We start from the raw sequence: 21,311 nt of genomic DNA, 5'->3' as shown, positions 1-21,311 counted from the left end.
CGAAGACACGGAAAAAAGATATCAAGCTTGTCCACATAACAATCTAGGACAGGTTTCGAATGGGTGTGATTCAAGTGAAAGATAAGGACTCTGGCTCTGGAGTTGCTCATCTTGGTGATTTAATATCGGTCTCTTCAAGCTGCTGGACGTTATATGGCAACCAGAGGAATTGGGCCAGGATCGGGAGGAAGCTCGGCAAGCGCACGTCGGGCGATGTCCACAAAAGCAGCATATTGCCCTTGAGCCAATTCTGTCGTGTATCGGGGAATTTCTTCAACTGGCTCGTCATCGCTATCGATCCAGTTACGAGGAGTATGAAGGCGTGAAAGCAGCTTGATTCGTTCGGCAAATAATTGTCGATATGAGTCCAGCATCTTCCAAAGAAACTTAGAAAGAGGCACAGGTGAGGCGAGGGGGTAATACATCAAGTCTCGTTTGCACATGAGCAACATTCCGTCGTCATTTGTGCATGGGCTCAAAAGGGTGCGCATGTGGAAGGGCATGAGCTCTTCGCTGAGAAGCCGTTTATCAGGGTCGAAGGCGAGGAGAGCGATGTAGACGATGTAAAAGAGTGACTCGAGATCGTCCATATGGTCTTGATGCTTGATGCCAGTAGAGTCCATGGTTCCGAAGGACTGATAACGGGGATTGCGCTGGAAAACATTAGCAACGAAACCCAGCAATAATAGAGAATTTCCATACCGTCCGGGCCTTGAAATTGACGACGTCTTCCATTCGTTTCGCCATATCCCAGTCGATGATAATGGCAGCGGAGCCAGGGTAGGGCGATAGGCGGATGCTGCTGAAATCCAGATCGCCGTGGAGAACTCCTTTCTCGAGAAACGCGACGCGATGACCTATCTCAGGATCAGTAAAGAAAGGGAGGCAAACAGAATACGACCACTCACCATCCACAATGTCGATGATTGATTGGACAAGTTGACGCGGCTCGGCGTGCTCAAGCGTTTGGCCGTATTCCACCGTGGTCACTGGTATGAACCAACACTCTTCGTAGGTGGCATCTGCTGGGCGATTGGCACTCCGTTGCAAGCTCCAGTTATGGCTGATAGATGGGCGATTGTTCTGGAAAGTGAATATCGAGCCAACGCCTCGAACCACAATCAGGTCTTGGAGAGAGTTGGATCCACCTTCTCCACCCTGCATCTTCCAATGGTCCATCACGATGTAGTGTTGTCCATTGCAGGTAGCGTCCCAGCAGAGGGTTCCTCGTGATCGAATCGGAGACTGAACGAAGGCGTTTGTCGCATGGTAGTGGCCCTCTTCTGAACTGGACTGCGTGCTAGTTCTCGACGAGCCATTTGCTTCCGTAACTGGGGAATGCTTGTCGCTTCCGGCTTCGCTCATCTTCGGTAACTAAGAGTTGTACATGGCTATGGCCGGGAGCGAGTTGGTTTTGGCCTTGGTTTGGACCTTGATTGGTGTGGGGGGGACGATAATGAGGGTGGCGCTTTAGTCTGCACAGAATCGTCAGAAGAGAGCAATGTGTTATACGTTGTTACAAACCAGGTTCTGGTTGCAAGGACCAAGTGCAATCCGTCACGTTCACGTTTTGTCACAAGCTCGTGATCCTGACATGGACAGATTGATCGCCTCAATCTTGTCGCTGGTGGGTCAAGATTAACTAGTAAAACTAAGAGGATCTCATACGTGAATGGCTTGACAAGAATCAATAGCAAGTTGCGGTCTGTCAACCACCAGGCAAACTAGTACAATGAAAAGAATACTGGTTCAAAAGGATATCAAAAAAACTCTCCTTCAAAACGTTCCGAACCTCCTGCTCATAGATCAATGTGATTGAGTCCATCTTTCGATCCGAACTGCCCTGGAGATAGTCCAGAATCCTCCCACTAGTAGTACCCCTTTGCTGCAGGAATGGTAAGTCTTGAACAGAACCGTTGGTAGGCTGGAGACAAAGATTTGGCTCTGCCGCTGTGGAGTTGTCCTCGGGGAAATTCTGTTTTTGATGTCGCGACTCGCCAAGCTTCGACTGGACGGAGGAGGAAGCTTTATGTGAACACGGTGGACAACGTCTAGAGCTAGTTCTGGCGCAGATGCATCAGATATCAAGAAGAAACTCTCCTCCAAACTGTTCTTGCCATAAATCGACATAGCGACCGATGTCAACCCGAATATCCCATTTAGTGTCGTTTTGTGCTCGCAGCTCCGTCAGTCGGCGGCCTACTGCCCATGTCAAGTTGCCAGCGGGAGCGAATAGCACAAATGACTGCAATGGTTCAACGTCTCCCGCTTGCGGCAAACCAGGAAACCCGCTGAAGCGGAGAGAGAGCATGGCGAAAAATGTGTCGACGACAAATGGTTGAACATCAGAGTCAAGACAAAGCCGCAGATGCTCGAGCCGTGGTACTAGCGTAGGCTGGGATGCCGGTCTGAGTCCAAGTAGGACGGTCAGACCAAGAATATGCGCCTGTGATTGATTGGGAAAATTCATCGTCAAGTCGGTGACCTGATTGAGCGCTTGAATCATATCGGCCAAAATGACATCACTTATGGAAGGACTTGCGCAGAGTCGAAATACCCGCAGGTTGGCGAAGTAGCTGGGCATAATGCATTGACTGCCCTGACGGAACAGCTGTTCCATGTCCCACATCCAGTTACCAACCCGTAGGTTCAGGCCCCGGAGTGCCGGAAAGTCAAACCGATGCAGAAACCCCTCGAACTGATCAGTTCTTGAGATGTCCAGCATGGCGTATTGGAGACGGTATTGCCCAAACCAACATTCTGGCTTGTCGTCTTCATCGTCAGAGTCGTGGCCAAGAGCAATCGAATCCATGATAGCTTCAGGCATATCGTGTTGGAAGCTATAGCGCAAAGACACGACGTTTTCCAAAAGGTAAACAAGCTCATCTTCAAATTCGTCGTCAGAGCAGTAGTTGTAGTACCTCAACAAATACCACGGATTGATCTTGTTGACTAGACTCTCATGCGGCTTTTCCTCGTCAGACTGTGAGTCCGTGCCAGAGTTGAACAAAATGAGGTTCTTCAAGCAAGAGAACTGGATGGCATCCCATTGTTCACTTGTGAGATTGGTGGACGTTGGAGATGATTCGTGTAGCCCATATGCATCGATATAGAGGGTGACCCAACGCTCAGACTCTCGAAGGAGTTGTCCGAGAACCGTGTGGCGCGTGGTGTCCTCGTAAGTGAGCAAAATGCTGAGCTGATAACTTCCGGAGCGTTCAAGGTAAAGCTCGATAAGCTTCCGTATCCGAGACTCTTCGGCGTGGTCGTCTGGTTGTACCACGTCCAAAAACGACCACAACTTGGGAAACCCGATGGCAGCTTGCCGCCATTGACGACAAACATGACTCATTCCCAGCGAGAACATAGCTGGCATGGTCCTGTAGTTGTACGGGGTTTGTGTAAAGCGTTCGTCTTCGGCAAATGGGATAGACTCGAAGAAGATTTCACCCAAGACGTCATGAGGGACTTTTGCCCACCGCGACTGCCTGTACCAAAGTCAACTGAAGCGAAACGAGGAACCAAAATGATGCAGACGCGGTTGGATTGACCATGGCTATGTATAAGGCGTTTTAAAAATGTAGCAGCATCCGCTTGGAAGAGGAACAATGAAAGAAGAAGGATGACGTGTTTGGATGATGAGGTAATTCGCATCTCAGTAACAGTCGGTGAGAGCTATGAACGCATGAACGGAAGGGCATTAGATGTGCTGAAGCCTGGCGATGAAGTGAGTAGAGGCAACATGTTCGCATCTGTGATCGCAAGTTTGTTTGTTTGTTTGTAATAGTAGAAATCAGTCTCTTGAGCAGGTTTGGCAAAATGAAATCCATTCAAGGTTCTATCTAGGCGCTTTGGAACACCCTACGGTGTGCCCCAAAGTCGGCGGGTATACCAACTACGAAGAAAAAGAGACGAGAGAGCGAGAGAGAGACAGTAAGAAGAAACTTGAAACATTAAGCAATCCATCCAATATCGTGGCAGTGTGTCCAACGCCAAGAGCCGTATACCGTAAAGAGAGACCGAATAGTGACGAAGATACCGCTGCTGCTTACCCGGGGTTACATCCCTTGTTGCTCTTCTAACTTTGCCAGAACCGATCCCCGACGTTCCCAGATCTAGATACTCGCACTTTTGAAGGAAGCCAGCGTTGACACACTCGGGACCAAAACACGTCTGACCTCGCCGTGGGCACGTCACTGTTGCTTCTTTGTCTGAATCGGCAGAGAAAGTGTGGAATACAGCCGCACGCTTTCCCCCTTCTTGCTAATCATGGTCCTTTGTCGGTTGAGGGGAAAAACAAGGTCGGGTTGGCAGTTCGGGTTGGCAGTTCGTCGATTTACGCCCTCTTCCGGCCGTGCTTCTTCTTCTTGTCCATGTTCTCACCAATGTCAATCTTCACCTGTTTGCCCCTCCGGCGAGTCCGTGTGCTTTGGCGAATGTATGGGGTTGGCACAGGAGGCTCAGTACTAGTAGTGGTGTCGGTAGTGGGCTGGTGGGTTGTTTCGACCTGAACATTATTAGCCGATGGCAAAAGGAAGGGAAAGCGAAAAACCTTGGCGAGACCAGAACAAGTGGGTTTTTCGACGAATTCATGATTGGCGACTTCCAAGAGAAGAGTGGCTCCTTCGAATGTAACACTATTTCGAAGTAAGGCACCGTGAAGAGAAAAGCTCTAATCCAATTCTCAATTGCGGCCGAAATGGTTGCCTTGAATCGGCGGGTGTTGTTTTCGATAGGCCGTGCCGTAGTGTTTCCGAGAGTGCTGGCCTTGTCAGTAGTCCAGTTGGCTGGAGAGAAACTAGCCGAAATCGGCTCTCCTTTGAAGAGGCATATGCCATCCAAGCCACCCATGGCAGTCTCGATCCACGAAAGCGCAAGCATAGGACCTGATTCAGCCTGCGGCAAGTTCAAGCACAGGACTCAATGTGCAGCTCGCATATCGTGGGGTTTGTGCATCGGATCTTGTCCACGGAGTGGTTTTCTCAACCAAGTTTTGCTAGTACTTTGAGCCTTCACGACAGAAAGAGAGTGCGGTTCTGTCAGGTGAAGGACGACATTGCGGAGACGAATGAGAGCCAAAGGCAAGTGATGGTTTTGCTTCCCACGACAATTCCACAAGTTCGACTCCCCCCTCAGGCTTGCACTTTTGATAGAGTCTTGCAAAAACTAGTCAGTACAACATTTTACTCATATACGGCCCATCCAGCTCATATCCCAGCTTCCTGTAATAGTCCCTTGTGCCAACACCCGAAATCACCGCAAGCTTGACGCTCCCATGCTCCTCCCTCGCAATCCTTTCCGCCTCCTCCATCAACAACGTCCCGAACCCCTGGTGCTGGAACTTGGTCGGGTCACGGCCGTGGACAGGGACAGCCGTGCCATAGACATGCAGCTCGCGGACGATGCTGCAGCCGCCGTCGACCACCAGTTCCGGCCGGAACGTCCCGTCTTCCGAGCATTTGCGCAGCCTGAGCAGACCGACAAGGATGTCGCGTTCTGGGTCTTCGTACGACAAGAAAGTCTCCCAGCCGCCATTGGCGGTATAGTCGCGACGCAACAGCTCGACTGACTCTGGTCGCACTTTGTGGTGAATCTCGTGGATGCCCACTTCGCGATACCGCACGTCTCGGCATTCGGCGCCAAAGTCCTTCATTCGATTCAGCGCAAGCTCGCGAAGGTTGCCCGAGTTTTCGCAACCGCTGGTGACCAGCGGCAATGGGATGTCTCTGCGAGAAAGTTAGTTTGTAGTATCGAAGGAGTTGGTCTTACCGTTGAACTCGATAAACACGCGTCCAAGGAGGCACCAGTGCCAATATTCTGGCAACCACATCCACCAAGACATTCGGGGTATAATTCTTGTACCTCCCGGTCCTCCATAGCTCGTATAACCCAGTCCCACGAATAACCAGTGTCGGATAGATCTTGAGCCCGTCGCTTCTGAACGCTGGATTCTCAAAGTATTCCTTAAATTGGGCCAAGTCGCGTTCAACACCAATGTTGGGCAGATCAGGCATCATATGCGCAACTACCTTGAAGCCAGCATCTTTTGCCAAATGGAACGATTCGGAAACCGCGCGGACCGTGTGGCCGCGGTTGGTGTCGCGGGCGACATCCTCGTAGACAGACTGCACCCCGATTTCGAGGCGAGTGCAGCCATAACGCAGCATCTGACTAAGATGTGGCCGTAGACAGTAGTCGGGTCGTGTCTCGATGGTGATTCCAATGGCTTTTGACTTGCTGCGCTCCGAGTAGCGAACGGCCTCGTCCACATCTGTCCCCGTGAACCCAGACAGAGCATTGTGCAACTGAGCGACAAATTTATGCCGGTAGTCTTCAGGCATGCTCATGAACGTTCCCCCCATGATGATAAATTCCACCTATCAACGGTGAATGGGAGAATGGGACGAGACGAGCGCACCTTGTCGACACTATGTCCTAGTGACTTGAGCTGCTCAACTCGGCCTCTGGTCTGCTCGTAGGGGTCGTATCTTGCCCGAATAGCCCGCATACTCGTTGGCTCGTAGCCAGTGTAACTTTGGGTGCTGTAGTCGAAATCGGAGTCGGGCCCGCCAGGACAGTACACACAGATGTTGCCCGTCATCGCGATATGAGGACACCTGTGAGGCTTGCACATGACAGCGACGACCGCAATCTAGCGTTGAGTGAGATTCGAGAAGAAAGAAAGAGGGAGATGATTCACCCCACTGGCGGTCCTGACTGGCCTGGCCTTCAAACTGGGCAGCAAGGCGCCTTTGTACTCCTCTGGAATGGCGCTGATAATATCCACCAGTCGCGGGACCCCTCCGTACCCAAACTTCTTGCTGATCTTGGCGCGAATCTCGTTTAGCGACACACTTTCGCCAGCATCGTGAGCGGCAATTAGCGCAGCAGCAATGCCAGAGGTTACGCGCAACAGTTGTTCGGCTTGAGAGGGCCCATCGGGGCGCGTCTTTTGTACCATTCAGGAAGCAGAGTAAAAGTGATAACCAAGATCTTTCGAGTCAGGTGACCTCTTCCAATCATCGTCGTAAATTACACGGAAGGACTGCCCTAAAGACCGCCATCGACAGCCCTCCTCTGTAGCTAACCAGAAAGACATTGTATGTATGTAGGTAGGTAGGTATTCTATTGAAGACGCAGAGCAATTCAACAGTCCCGGATAGCTAGCTAGCGACAAAAATCCGAAAAATCGTCATTCAGAGAGGGAGTATAAGTTAAAGTGTGCGGTTGCGTAGGTGGGTGAACGAGGTCGTTGCAGGAGTGCGTAACTGCGTGCTAGCGCGTGGGTGTGATCTATGCGGGGGGGTAACTGGTTGGTGAAGAAGAAAGGAAAAGAGTCAAATCCAAATCGAGAGGAAATCATCGTCAATCGTTTTGTCATGTGCTCGACTGGGAAAGTCGTGGACTTGGGGGTGGTTGTGGCGAGACAGGTCGTGAAGGATGTGGAGTGGGATATAACGAGGATGCACCGCTCCGCAAGTCCTCCATAGACCCCCAAGGCGAAGCATTGAGTGTTGACGAGCTTTTGCTGATCCCGAACAATCGCGGGGAGCTGTCGCGTTTGCTCTTGCTCGGGAAATGTCCGATTATTGGTTCTGACTGGTCAATCGGTGTTCCAGGAAATGGCGTCGACTTCCCAGAAGTCCCAACAACAAACAATTGCTCCTTTCCTGCTGGCTGGTTGTACATCCAGGTGGCTACAAGCACAGCGGTCGACCCGATGATGAAAGAAGGGGTGATGCGGAAGTTGAAGAGGGCCACCGACGCGAGGAACGATAAAATGATCGAAAGAGATGTTGCAAATCCCTTGAGGATATTACTCGAGGTCTGGATGACAATTGCCGTGACCAAGCCGCCGATTACTTGAATTGTCACCGTTGCCCACGCCCACGACCCAAAGTTGCGGAATATACTGTGCAAAAACCCACTCGAGACATGTGGTGGTGTAGAGGACGAGTATAGAACTGGGAGAAGGGCGGGAATGAGCGAGAAGAGCGATAGTTGCACGTTCCGGACCCAAAGGTCTGCCCGTGAGTTCTTCAAGACCATTTCGAAGTAAACTCCCGCCAGTCCGGAGGTAAAACACGCTGCCGTAACGGCGCCAAAACCCTTGAGAGGACTCATGACATGAATATGAAGTGGTGCAGAGTCGTGTGCGCTTCCAACTGCAACGTTTCGGCGGACATGGTCGATACTTGAGGTTTGTATTTGGACAATAGCAACACCGATAGCGAGGACAAAGAGCGAGAGCCACTTGGTCGATGTGAGCTTCATGCCAAGCAGAGACACGGAAAAGGCGGCCGTTGTAAGGATCTTCATCTGGTATGTGACCTGGAAAGAGGCGACGGGAAGATTGCTGATGGCGACAAATTGTAGGGAATTCTGAACGACGTAGAGGATAGCCGGAATCGAGAGCTTCCAACAGTCTGGACCCAGTATCTCGCCACACAAATACCAAAACGGCGCTGTCCACGGGTAGGGAAGTTCACGAATGATAGAGCGCATGGTCATATGTCTCCACGGTCGTTCAGCGACCTGTGGTACGCGAGCAAGTGCGATGAGGAATGAAATCGACCCTTTGAGCAACTCGTTGAGGAGAACAGCGAGGGCAGGAGAGTAGGCCTGGGATGGGGGGGTCGACACGCGCGAGTGGTGCATTACTATTGATAATGCTGCGTTTTGAACGGCAAGGGTGACGAGGCTAAACTTTGTTTAGAGAAGAAAGTGTAAGCAAGCCGACCGCGTACGAAACATATTTCAGAGGCATCCCGCAAACAGTGGGAGGTTTGTCATGAGGCGGTAAGGGCTCGTCCAGTGGAGGCACCGTCTTGGGATAGGTCATTGCGGCAGACGGTAGCAATGGTGTAATTCGAGGACTGCCAGTTTGGGCGGCATATGTTGATATAGAACTCGATGAGCGGACCGTCGGGTGTGGCCGATGATGCATGTTGAGACCGTGGCGTTGGAGGGTGCTGGGCGAGGCCGCAGGCTTCTCCTTTTGAAAGGGAGTGGAAGGGAGGGCGGAGGTGAGCGGAGAAGAATCGAATCCAGCGGATCGTTGATCCCATCATGTGACGCGTAACAGTTCGGCAGTCACGGCATTCCCGAAGGACCCGAACTCATCCGGCTTGGTCAACTGAAGTATTGGCTCTAGCACGGTTTGCAGTGCCCTACAGAATTATGCAAAAACATGGCCTGACTGAGCCTGACTGAGCGCCCATGACCTAAATCATGAAAACGCAACCTTATCTAAATTCAATAACCCGCACGTCATCGTTTCCATCCGCAAAAATTTCAAATCCCGCTGTTAGTGCTCAAGCGCTCAAGCTTTCTATGCCTCTCTGGCTTGCAGTTTGCCTTGAAATCGGACGGGGAATGTATTCATGCTTTCATTTTCTTGCATTTGCTAGAACGCCATCCCATCGAATTCCCAATGAATTTTTCGGACTAGACGGCCTCGGCTAATATTCCTTGATCAACGCGTGGGCACGTATCAAGCCATCACTTGTGCTTATGCCGACACACATGAGCTGTTTCTGCGTTCTGTACTACTTAGTGGTCTAGTTCTGCTGGTTCAGACACCCCCCGGGAAACTCGAAACGCCTACATATTGAATTGATGCTACATCCATCGCCTTTCAATTCGTATACTAATGGCAACTGTCGCGTGTAGTAACTCGATCGCCCACGAGATAACGGCCGATTGCGTTTTATCGTCAGAAGCGTTGCAGTCTCGATCGACGCGTTTTCTTGGTCTAGTCTGAGTTATAGCATGCTCTCCCGTCCCAAGTTGGCATCTATCTGCCTCTTTTCAATTCCTCTGCTGCGCAGTAAGATGCGTACGATGTCAATGAGCACAATAGTTCCTGTCTAGAAGAAAAGCCTTGCTTTTCTTCTTCGAGCCATAATTATAATAGTGATAGAGTTCTAACGCAAGGCACACCATATATAGCGTGTACAGCTGCTATCACTTAGTGCGGAGGAAAGGTGCGTGAGAAACTCAACGCCCGCTTCCGAATATGGCAATTTTCTTTGCACTGAACTGGTCTCTGTGTATTGCAATAAAATGAGGCATAAAAAGAGATGAGGTACGAGATAATGCTACAGAATATGATACACTAGGAATCCTTCTCTTTCTGGTGGAACGCAGCGTTGATGTTCATCTGCGTCAAGATGCTTGCCCCCGCTGCGGTCCCGCGAGAAGGGGTATTCTGCCCCGACTGTGCTGGCGACTGGCCAAGATGAGGCGTAATAAGTCCAGAGCCACCGGCCCCGAAGATGAAGCCTCCACTTAGTCCCTCCATTGAGTTGAAACCTAAGAATGAAAACATCAATAAGTGTTGTCTGGATTTCTGGGGATCTACTGACCTGGAACGAGCATGGTATCCCAGAATCCGTTGCTCAGGATGCTGTCCATCGTCAGCGCACCCAATGACTCGTCGTTTGGCGGTGGTGCCATTGTGGGCGGGAACGTGGACATATCCGCAACAGGACCCATCTCGCCATCAAGTTGGAACTCGTTCAACGTGAACGCAGAAGTCGCCCTATCATGCGCATTGCCAAATGAAATGAGCGGACTGCTAAACTGGGTTGTCGAGTCTGGGGCCAGGGCAGGTGAGGCACCTCTTGCTCTTCCAGACCCTCTTGAAACGGGCTTTGATTCGTGTCCTGGCGTCTGCGGTTCCAGTTTGGCCGAGATGATCGCCCTGAGGAATTTGCTATAAAGTGCAGGAGTATGGAGCGGATTGGCCGCAACGCGCTCTAGTTCATCGACGACGTCCTTCACAAGAGCAATTGTCTCTTTCTCGTGCTCAAGGAATGCCTGAAACTCTGGACGAAGGAGCTAGAACAAGTTAAATGACATGTCAATTTTGAGAGTACACTAACGAACCTTGAGCAAACTCAACACAGCATACGACGTCTGCACGAAATGGGAATCTGGAGAATACCGTAGGAATCCCCGGGGACCTAAATGGTCTCGAACGATGACCGCACATGCAGTGGCTGAGGAGTGACATCGAACGAAAAAGTGGCCGATGTTGAGAGGTTCTCGTTCTAGAGCATTTTGTAGCCCAAAAGAGTTGAGGACGAGCATGGCATAGTGGTAGTAGAATTGAGGCATGTATTTGCGATACTCGAAGTATGAGGCTTTGCCCATAGTTGCTAGTAAAATTTGAGAGCCACATCACAAATCTTTGAGATCGACCGACCTTCGTCAAAGGGGGGCAGGTTAATCCAATATTGACTTGTCGAGTTGACTTGGGCTTCAAAGGTCTTGATCATGAGGAGGGAGTCACAATTCTCAAGGAGCCCTGACCCGGAATCTGTACCGGAATAGAGCATGTCGAGACTCCGGGACACGACCCGTTGCATTTCCTAACAATGAGAATCTCGTGAGTTGAGCCCTCGGGGTACCAAGTAGCCGAACGCACGACGTAAAAAGCCAACCCCGCGTCGGGAGCAATCGCCAGTGGGGAACGCGCCCACTTCTGGGCATTCCGAATGACGAAACTGTACCCGCGTCAGTCATGCCTCCATGTGGCAGCAGAAACATAACTTACTCCTCCCTTATCGAGTAAGGCTTTCCCATCTGGGCTGCAAAGCTTCGATCAAGACAGAAGCATAAAAGCCATGTCCGCTCCCGGTTATGAACTTCATAGTCGCGTGCCCGGCCGTCCTCAGAGCCATCACTCGCAACAGCGGTTTTGCGATGCAAATTGAGGTCCGTTGCCATGCTAAACAATGAATTAAGTCGTGTGCCACTGAGAAAAGGAATACATCACGTACCGAATGCCCATCCCAAGGAGAAGCCATGTTCGATCCTGTTCATAACGTTCGACAGCGCCACAGCCGTAAAGTGCCAGCAACAGGTAGGCCTGGACAATCTCCAGAGACTTGTAGCCGCGTGCCGGAACGTTAAATGCGAGCTTCTTGGCCATCTCCGTCAACTTATTATGGAGCTCAGGATTAGGTTCATAGAATTTGCTGGCTATAGCACAAACTGCGAGTACGTTAGAAAGTAATGTGGAGTGTGAAAGAAACGCCTCACTGGTTGTTAATAGAAACGGGGACCTCGAGCAAACGAGGGAGGGGGTGTGGAAATTGCTGTCGAGAAGGTTGCAGTGCATCTGCAAGCGTTAAGCATGGATACCAAGGGTGCTCCAGAACGACCCACATTGATATGTTCAAAGTAACTGGAATCGGACCAATCAGACGAATCTTATGATGGAAATAGAACGTACATTTTGAACAAGGCCAATACTTCGTCGGTTGTGACAAACGTCAGCATTTCAGGTTGAACCTGCCGTTCTATGAACAAACGCCGCAAAGGCAGAATGGACATGGGCCCTGAACATGACATGTTTTGAGTAAACGCCAATACCTAGCGAAAGAACGGACCAGGCTTGAAGTAGTTATCACTGGCTACTCCCAGTCGATTTTCCGCCGGCTGAGCCGACCTCGCAACCATACCACTGGGGTAATGTGAATTTGCACGTCGGTTTGCCAAGCTAGCCTCCGCTAATAGACCGAGCGGATTTAGAGAATTGTCGGGCAAGGAGTGGAGCTTTGGTGAGTTTGGATGATTGGGACGGGGGGCCGGTATTGACGGTGGAGGTGAACTCGATCTTGCGAGGAGAGCAGAAGTGCCAGATGCTTGAGGAGTGGGGGACGGTGATCGAGAAATCATCCCAGAAGCTAAACTGGGGTTGCCAATAGATCTTAGCACGGTATCAAGCGTCCTTTCCATCTTTCGGATGGACCGAGTAAGCAACTCATGTTTTCTGAGTGAAAGATTAGTGGACAAGGGAGGGCAAAATTAGGGCACCTACTTAGAGGACCGCTTGCCTCGATTGGACTCCTCGAAGATACATTCGTGGTTTCCGGCAACACACCGTTTACAAGGTGGCCCTTGTTCGGCACCGACACATTTCATTTTCAGTCTCCGACAAACAGTGCAGGCGCTGAGACCAGAGTAAGAAAGGGTCATGATTGACAGGTTTGCGCGCAACGTACCGCGAGCCTCGTGTAGGCTTTGGCTTCCCTTCCTCCCGTTCTGTCGCTGGACTAGCAGCATCGTCAATGTCGTCCTTCCTGGCCTTCTTGGAAGCGCCATTGGATATTGATGATCCAGGTCGTTTACCGTTGGCATTTGACGTCGATGAATACATGGGAGGAGTTCCAACAGTGTCCGAGTCTTGAGATGACGGAGACGAGTAGCTATGTGGAGCAGAGATGTGTGTCTGTTGGTAGGAGGTGTAGTATGGAGGATAGAGTGACAGCGCAGGGTCGATGGGGACCGAAGGCGATGGCGGTGTTGGCATCGGGTGTGACAACTCTAAGTCGGGAGACGACAAGAGGATCTCCTGGTGGGTATAAGAGGGAGGTCGGTCAGCATAGTGGCCAACAGGGTATGGGGGGGAGGAGTAGTAAGGTGAATATGTGTATGGGGAGATCATCGCGTCGCGAGAATAGACCTCGACAGCCGTAGAACTCTTATACGTAGCGGAAAAAGAAAAATAGAAAGCTTAAAAGATGAAAAGGAAAGCTCACAGGAGTGCACCTTCAGTCTGGAGATTAGACGAAAGTGTGGCCTGAGAGAAAGAAGACGGAAGCCACGCAGACAAGTTCGAGGGAAAGACGCCACAAAAAGAGTGACTTTGATGAGTCCCTGATACTGTGACCGAGGCAAGACGCTGAACGACGGCGAGAGCGCTGAAAATGGGCCAACGACAGCGGATGACCGAAACGGCCAAAGTGACCCCAAGTATGTCACATATGAGCGTGACAGGCTATCCCCGCATAACCCCGCCTTTTCCTTAAGTTGGCCTTATCTCACCAGGACCGCTTGGAGTCAGCTCCTATGTTTCCCAGTTCTCTATAAACTGTTCACTCTCTTTCCCCCCACCAAATATATATCACCATATTGCCAACTAAGCTCACTCCAGCAACCCCCCACAACGGATGCAAGCGGTACTTTTCAACTACCTTGGATGGACAAGAAGGCACACGCTATTAAAATTACTCTCGTTAAGCATTCGTAGATCCCCGGAGGCTCTAAAGAACGCTTATTCCACGTGGCTCTTCTCGACGACCCTCCCAAAAGACTGGCTCTGAAACCCACTCCATTCGATTGGACATGACCTCGACGCCATCTCAAATCATTATGGCCGCTCACGGCGTATTAAAACTCAAATCTATGTGTTCTGTACTCTGCAGCGTCAACCTTTTGCTTTCCCTTCGTTCTCTTCGTTGTCCATTAGTGGTAATCGAGGCCCGATACAGCAGCCATCTCACAACATTCTATTCGACCAGTACCAACGACCCACTGGCCCTCTTATTGGCTCTCTCGCTATCTCGAGTAAATCTCAAGCACGCGTGCACTTGAGAACTTTGACGGACTGGTCTTCACAGCCTGAATCATTTTATTTCCCATGTCTCTGGAAATGATTGGACCCACTCCTTCGGCTCCGCCGATATCGAGCCACTCACAAAATCTCATCGAAGAACCTATCCGCGAAGAGATTTTCATTAGACTCATAACCACACTCTCCGACGTCGTATTTTTTTCCTTTTTCTTTTACTTGGCGAATCAGCACACCACTTGTCTGGTATGCTATTTTGAGGCCATTCATCAGCGATCGAAACAAAACAGTGGTATGCGATCCAGTCTCGTTCTTCGGTTCTTCACTGTGCTTTCTTTATACGATCAATGCTACCGGAAACATCCAGCCACCCGCAATCGCATTTGCCTCCCCAAGCTATGGTTCTCTCAATTGACGACTTACCCCTGCTCCCACCCTCGCAACAAGGCTTCTGGTATTGTGTTCCCTCATTCCCTCACACGGAGATGGTGGCCGTTCAAGTTTGTGTTCCTCATCTCTGAGTCGATGACCAACAAATTATCATCCACGTTCGGCACTCTATCCAACATGCAACCTGTCATCACTCCGCTCAGCAAAACTGGGAAACCTTCTCGATAAGCCGCAACCGCGCAGCCGAAGCTGCTTAAAGTAGACATCAGAGTGTTTATCTAGCTCTGCGCGATAACTTCTTGACTCTAGACGATTTCCACATATTTGCTACATCTCGGTCTGTCTCGATGAACTCCAGTCATGACTAGATCAATTCACGAAGAAACAGATCCCAGAACAACAACAAAAACGTCAAGCTTATTCTCCTCGAATCGCATTCAAACATTCTTGCTTCTCCTCCCCTGACTTCTTTTTTAATTTTGAACTCTCACCCACCTTTGGTCGGCTTCCAAGTCCGCGGTATCCACACCGTGGTAGACATAGCATGCGCATCGAAATGCGAGCTGTCGTTGAGTCAAAAACCGCATCCATCGCTCTGGCAGTCTGGCTTTGTCTACCACGATAAGTAAGCTCTGATCTTTCCAGAGACGGGCAGTGCAGGTTCAAGCGTGCGACACTTTGGCTTAAACGATCTTGTGTCCATATGCAAAATCACATCACTCCTACTCCAGGTCGATTACTCCAAGTCGCAGTTGAATAACGTACAATGGCGCAAGTAACGCGTACCCAGCTTGTCTTCCAGCTGCCTTTGATTTGTGACGTCGTTGTCATGAAATTCTTCTATACCCTCTACCTGTCGAAGAACTATAGTCGGGCTTTCAAGAAATTTAGATGTCCGATTGTGACCTCATGAAAAAGTGCAGCGAAGCCGAAAATCCCTTTAGACGTCCCACTGCCGTCCTTGGTTCGAATTCCCGCCGTTGATGTGCGAATGCAGCCGAGTGGCCAAGTTCGAGTTGCCGTCGCCGATAAGATAAAGTCTATCTGACAAAACCGATCAGCGGCGTGGCCTTGGCTGCTTTGTGAGACGCAGAAAATAGAATGGGCCATGCGGGCCTGAGCCTGAATACCCTGAGGATCCCACAGAACAAAAAAAAATGTGTACGGCACTGGCGTACTCGGCGATTGGATTGGTGTGTCTTTGTCAATCGTCGTCGCTAGGCCAGCATAGATAACGATAGGCTACTCAGAGCATATCGACTCGGACGCCACGCTGTGCGCGCCTCCCATAGAATTTAAGGTTGGTCCACTTGATGACCTTGTGTTGGCCGGATCTCCGCAAATGTGAGTCGCAGAAGTCGTCGTGAGGAGAATGAGCTCTAGCATGTGCAAGTCAACTTAGCAGCGTCGCAAGTTAGGTTGAGTGTGTCTAGCTTGGGGGGGCCGTTGACAAATCATGGATATGTCGGTGTGGACTTGACATTGACAAGAAGCCGTCCTCGAGGGATGATAGATGGCACCGTATTCACTACGAAGCGAATCCAGCTAGTAGTGATTGCTCATTGGACAAAGATTCGTCGCACCAGCCAACAGAATGTCTCGATCTACGGCGTCGGCCCGGTTACTGTAGCTCTTGTCCAATCAAAACATTCCGAAAGGCACACTTGTCACTGACAGTATCGCAAGCTTCAAGGGCTGCACGTTGAGCCTGTGGCTTGATGGCTGAAGTTCAGCGCTTGGTTACATAGAAAAAAACGTACCCTCGATAACAACCAAGCCAGCAAGGCGTTATCTCTGACAAGTCCTGGAAGCTCCAATCTCAGGCTGCTGGTCGATCCAGAATGAAACAAGATAACCACGGCCAAAGTGGCCGTCTTCAAGCACTGGCATGATTTTCGGTTCCGCTCGGTGCCGATGTAGCCTCCTTCTGAGGCATGGCTCGAAGAGTGCAACGACAAGCACTTTGGGAAGTACTCTGATACTTACAATGAATAACACTAAGGTCCTCACACTCAGGAGTACGAACTGGGTTGATGGACCTGAAAGTTGCTACATGCATATGCTTTCAAAACAATAGAAATGATAAGCAACTGCACGGGGAGAAGGAGATTCTTACAGTTCGGAGCTTGATACGCCTTCAGCGTCGAGGCGGCGGTCCTCAATAACCTGGGTGGACCTGAATAACTGTCAGTACCATCATGAACCAGAATAGACGAATGCATTCGTCATAAGTTCGCGTGGCTTTTGACACGCGAATGGAGCCAGATATCGCGGTAAGCAAATCCTTGGTAATCCGCCAGACACCAGCATCAATGGCCAGCGAGCACCCAATGAGAATGCCAAGATTTCAGCCACGGTCACTCCCTTGTTTGTTTGACAGACTTCGACACGACACTCGTGGGTGAACGGAGGCGCGATCCTCGTTACTGCCTTTGGATCAGCGTTGATTGCGTGAGAATTCGAAAAGTAACGGGGTTCGTCCCGTCGGGAAACGGAATGGATAGTTTCTAACCAGTCGATTTATTGGTCGCAAATACGAACGACGAAAGGAAAGGAGCCAGTGGTACCGAGCCACCCATTGAGCTCCACAATTGCCAATGTCGTCGTCATTGCTTCGACATGGGCCTCTAACTGAAGCTGCTTTATGGGAGAGATGATCCAAATGCGATGAATTCATGTAGTCTTCTGAGTTGGTAAGTACTGACGATCAGTCGTGAACAGGAGTGTGTCGAAAGGCAGTTAGAAGCACAGAGAGCTTGACTCGATGTTGGGGGCACAGCCAGTGGCGCACATTCATCGGTGACGGTGAGAGTCAGGAGAGAGTACGCGGCAGCTATATGCTTAATAAAGAATAAGCGTGGGACAAATGTATTCTCGAAGCCTGTTTCGTTATTTGGTTACCGAATCCGTACCTCTTCCACTTTGAAGACTGTTCTGCTTCCTCAACACATCAAGGTCAATGCACGCCCAATCGAACAGCGTGTATGACAGTGACCGCTCCCGTCGGACGACTTCGGAGGCGACTGGATCAGTGTCCGAGCGCCTATGACACAACAAGTCGTGACTTGTGGATTTTTACCTCCTCAAGAGGCCTAAGCGCAGTTGGAAATTGCTCGAAAAAAGAATGATAAAAAATTCACTTATCGTTATTGTCAACTGCAACAGCACCAAGGCGCTGCACAACACGCATTCCGGAGCTTACACGACCAAATATAGTGTGTTTGTTGTCTAGGTAAGGCGTCGGGGCCAGAGTGATGAAAAATTGAGAGCCTACAAATCAGAATGGTTAGTTCCCGACACAGAGAACGGTTGGAAGCGGAGTAGCCCGACGCGCACCGTTAGTATTTGGGCCAGAGTTGGCCATGGCGAGAATGCCCGCTCCTGTGAATCGAAGATCGGAGTTGATTTCGTCTTCGCTGGAAGAGGAACGTTAGTCGCATAGTCTAAAACCAAATTTGAAACTCAAAGGAACAGTCCGAGCGTACAATTTTTGGCCATAGATGCTGGTCCCACCACGACCAGTTCCAGTCGGATCGCCGCCTTGAATCATGAAGTCCTACCAAGACACAGTAGCATCTAGAGTCTTGAATGGAGCTCTTCGGTTCAACAAACCTGAATGATTCGATGAAAGACAACGCCATTGTAGTAGCCCCGCTTAGCAAGCTCGGCGAAGTTTTTACATGTCTGTGGACGATCGCTGAGTGCCAGAAGTCGAAGACAGTTGGAATGCGTGCCCGAGGAGCGTGATCCCAGTACAATTCGAACTGCACGTCACCGAGGCTCGTCTCCAGAACCACAGTTTCGGACATGGTGGTAGTGCTGATGTTGGTTCGTCACACGTGACAGCGGAAGCTTTCTGCCTTCCTAATGCGTGCGGTCATCCAGCGAGTCGCGTCGGCCTCAGTCGTTGGTAAATCCCCGCCTTTCCCGCGTACTCCCAGGCCAACCGAAACTGCGCCTTAGTTGAAGGAGAGGTCATCTCCCAGATTTCGCGGGGTCTCATGGTCCTCGTTGGTATAGGGCGAGGGAGGTTAACTTTGCTCGACAAGGCACCAACTGCAACAAGTTTCTCACAGATGACACGGAAAAAGACGTTGTTGCACTCACAAACAAAATGTGCCATTTCACGTCGGGACAAGGGAACAAGTCTTGCTAATCAAAACAAAACAGCCTCACCCTGCGTGTCTTCTCTGATCCTATGGACGACACAAAAATGTGGAAAATCAATGTCAAGGATATAGAGGGCGATGTTCTCTGTGTGTCTCAATTCACGCTTATGGCCCAGACCAAGAAAGGCAGCAAGCCCGATTTTCATAATGCTATGGTTGTGTCAAACCTGCTCTTCTCGAGTTTGCGATTCTGAGGCCCATGGTACTGGTAGGCCACCGACGACTCCCGGCTGCTTTACTCCAAGTTCTTGGATACGATGAAGAAGGCTTACAGAGCTGAGAAAATCCAAGGTGACCCGTCCGTCTTCGTCGCCCTGTTCCCGCATCCAACTCTTCTCAGACGGAAGGTTTGGCGCGATGATGAATGTCAGCCTTACTAACGAGGTATGCAGTCTCACTTGAGCTCATCTAACTCGTCATTCGAACATCCAGGGTCCCGTCACCTTCACACTGGACACACGACTTGCAGAGGCAACTCGTCCCGCTCCGGAAAATGCCTAACTAGCAACACATCAAGCTTCTTCGGCCTCTTCTGCGGGCATTGAGGGCTCGAGTACTCAGTAGAACGACGGTAAACGGGATCGCCCGACGGGAAGGTGTTACGGTCGCTTGTTCCCTGGGGTACCCGCACGTGCAATTGCGTTGTTTTCATACCAAAGAAATCCCTGCAGACCATATCCGATGAGGCTGTAAGGACAAGACATGGCGAAAACAGCTTATCCTGTCACTTGTACCAGTGCGGATCCCGACTTCGAAACTCCGAGGCTCATCAGTGCTGTGTCGACAGCCGAGGCATAAAACTCTGGTGCACTTAGCGTGCTATCTGACACTTTTTTCTTCCTTGTCCCCCACGATGAAGCCTTTCCAAGCCCTGAATGCCCTCATCCTCCTCGCAGCTAGTACGTCCAATCGAATCTCCTTAGAAGGCCATTTTGCAACACGTTCTATTAGTGGCTGATGCCGCACCGAAACAAATCAAGATTGAGGTTCCCTTTGAAGAGCTAATTCCTGCTACGGTGACGGCCCAGGCGGTTGGCGTCGATGCCCAGGGCCATACGACCTATATTTTGCACGATGTTGTGGTTGGCCTCGTGCCCACCGCTTCATCTTCGGGTGGCGCGACTTTGTCCGCTCCAGTGACGACTTACACCGTTACACGTGCGCTCCTCCGTCCTCTACATCCCCGCCAGCTTATACGACCCTTATCCAGACACCCTTGTTGCCGGGAACAATTACGTTTCTGCGACAGACGAGTTTCCCCTCGGCACAGGCAAAGCCTCGACGGGGTACCATTGCACCATAAGCGGGCCCAACGCCGTTTGTGAGGGCGTTGGCCTTGCTCCGACATCCACGATACCCGTCAAACAGCTTGCGACCCAAGTTTTGGATGTCACAAACAGTGCTTCAACACGGTTTGCCAGCAGCATGCCCGTCCTAATCGCTACCGCGATGCTTCCAGTATTGCTCGGCATGTGGGCTTGATCTAATGAAGACTCGCTTGACCTCTGTACCTGTGCTCTTGTGTCACTTCTCATTTTTTTGAATGAACGGGCTCCCGGCTGGTGGGAATATAACTTGGGAGAAAGGCCGACGCGGTGCGCGGCGGATACGAGTACTCAATTGCACAATACTATGAGTAAAGGGTGCGTACGAGCCCAACCCACACACCCAACCCTAGCTCGGCACAACAAAACAAAAGCAACTTGAAATGTCTGACGATGCGTCAGACTTGGACAGTCCAACCACTTCCAAACAAGTGTGAGTTGGACACCCACCAATGCCGCTTTACTGTTTAGCAGACAAGAACAAGCATTCCTATTTCAAAGGTTGGCTGGCGCTGGGAGCTTGAACAGCCTTGGAAAGTCGATAGTAAGTACAATTCCTCGCGATATATTGATGTACTTAGTGCCATAGTTGCTATACCTTACTTCTATCCAAGCCGCGCTTTCGTAGTAGTAGGCCGCAAACAACTGAAGCCTAACTTGAAGGTGAAAAAAGGCTCTCGACCGGCGACCACAACAGACCACAACCCAAACACGTCTGAACTCAATCTTTGGCTCCACTACGGTCACCGCGACCAAATCATGATTCAGATTCGATATTTGAGGTTGTATCCTCAGGCTTGAACATTTTGTGGAGGAATGGTCGTCACGAATGTTTGCAGATGTCTACTAGGGTTAGGGTTGAGTGTATTGAAAGACTACAAATATGATCTAATGGAATTTGAAGACGAGGGGTTTCAAATTTGTTACATTTTAGCTACGGCATTACAATTTTAGAGCGTGACAAGAGAGCTGAAATTTGCGCTGGGAGGGGTGTGATGGACGATTACTAAAGTACTCGTAACAAGAGAGATATGCAATCATTGGCGTGGAGATCAACATGGCCCT

At 50.5% G+C, this 21,311-nt stretch overlaps 7 protein-coding genes across 7 annotated transcripts; 1 reads left to right on the top strand and 6 right to left on the bottom strand.

The window, feature by feature from the left end:
* Nucleotides 1-106: 106 nt before the first annotated feature.
* Nucleotides 107-1,365, bottom strand: MIND_01102800 (uncharacterized protein; the record flags this gene model as incomplete). Its single annotated transcript, XM_037367596.1, has 4 exons — nt 107-374; nt 424-653; nt 703-857; nt 909-1,365. 4 exons carry the CDS (start codon nt 1,363-1,365, stop codon nt 107-109), a joined length of 1,110 nt encoding a protein of 369 aa, XP_037216990.1.
* A 3,030-nt stretch (nt 1,366-4,395) lies between these two features.
* Nucleotides 4,396-4,881, bottom strand: MIND_01102700 (uncharacterized protein; the record flags this gene model as incomplete). The annotated part of the gene is made up of 2 exons (XM_037367595.1): nt 4,396-4,507; nt 4,553-4,881. The coding sequence occupies 2 exons, from the start codon at nt 4,879-4,881 to the stop codon at nt 4,396-4,398; spliced, it is 441 nt and encodes a 146-aa protein (XP_037216989.1).
* Nucleotides 4,882-5,170: 289 nt separating this feature from the next.
* Nucleotides 5,171-6,961, bottom strand: MIND_01102600 (Elongator complex protein 3; the record flags this gene model as incomplete). The annotated part of the gene is made up of 4 exons (XM_037367594.1): nt 5,171-5,726; nt 5,770-6,377; nt 6,419-6,652; nt 6,701-6,961. The coding sequence occupies 4 exons, from the start codon at nt 6,959-6,961 to the stop codon at nt 5,171-5,173; spliced, it is 1,659 nt and encodes a 552-aa protein (XP_037216988.1).
* Nucleotides 6,962-7,377: 416 nt separating this feature from the next.
* Nucleotides 7,378-8,947, bottom strand: MIND_01102500 (UDP-galactose transporter; the record flags this gene model as incomplete). Its single annotated transcript, XM_037367593.1, has 2 exons — nt 7,378-8,701; nt 8,748-8,947. The coding sequence occupies 2 exons, from the start codon at nt 8,945-8,947 to the stop codon at nt 7,378-7,380; spliced, it is 1,524 nt and encodes a 507-aa protein (XP_037216987.1).
* Nucleotides 8,948-10,117: 1,170 nt separating this feature from the next.
* On the bottom strand, nt 10,118-13,456 carry MIND_01102400 (uncharacterized protein; the record flags this gene model as incomplete). Its single annotated transcript, XM_037367592.1, has 13 exons — nt 10,118-10,314; nt 10,368-10,842; nt 10,891-11,162; nt 11,210-11,375; nt 11,432-11,510; nt 11,561-11,734; nt 11,787-12,000; nt 12,049-12,127; nt 12,175-12,193; nt 12,242-12,347; nt 12,399-12,781; nt 12,830-12,961; nt 13,014-13,456. 13 exons carry the CDS (start codon nt 13,454-13,456, stop codon nt 10,118-10,120), a joined length of 2,739 nt encoding a protein of 912 aa, XP_037216986.1.
* A 4,339-nt stretch (nt 13,457-17,795) lies between these two features.
* On the bottom strand, nt 17,796-18,561 carry MIND_01102300 (uncharacterized protein; the record flags this gene model as incomplete). The annotated part of the gene is made up of 6 exons (XM_037367591.1): nt 17,796-17,844; nt 17,893-18,022; nt 18,089-18,168; nt 18,238-18,308; nt 18,365-18,436; nt 18,472-18,561. The coding sequence occupies 6 exons, from the start codon at nt 18,559-18,561 to the stop codon at nt 17,796-17,798; spliced, it is 492 nt and encodes a 163-aa protein (XP_037216985.1).
* Nucleotides 18,562-18,601: 40 nt separating this feature from the next.
* On the top strand, nt 18,602-19,422 carry MIND_01102200 (D-aminoacyl-tRNA deacylase; the record flags this gene model as incomplete). The annotated part of the gene is made up of 7 exons (XM_037367590.1): nt 18,602-18,662; nt 18,716-18,778; nt 18,829-18,868; nt 18,923-19,076; nt 19,134-19,212; nt 19,262-19,305; nt 19,354-19,422. The coding sequence occupies exons 1-7, from the start codon at nt 18,620-18,622 to the stop codon at nt 19,420-19,422; spliced, it is 492 nt and encodes a 163-aa protein (XP_037216984.1). The 5' UTR covers nt 18,602-18,619.
* Nucleotides 19,423-21,311: the final 1,889 nt, after the last annotated feature.

Source organism: Mycena indigotica, assembly GCF_014461135.1.
Source record: "Mycena indigotica strain 171206Taipei chromosome Unknown Mind.scaff0009, whole genome shotgun sequence".
NCBI lineage: Eukaryota > Fungi > Basidiomycota > Agaricomycetes > Agaricales > Mycenaceae > Mycena > Mycena indigotica.
The sequence above is the reverse complement of the archived record's forward strand: the minus strand, read 5'-3'. Positions and strand labels throughout refer to the sequence as shown.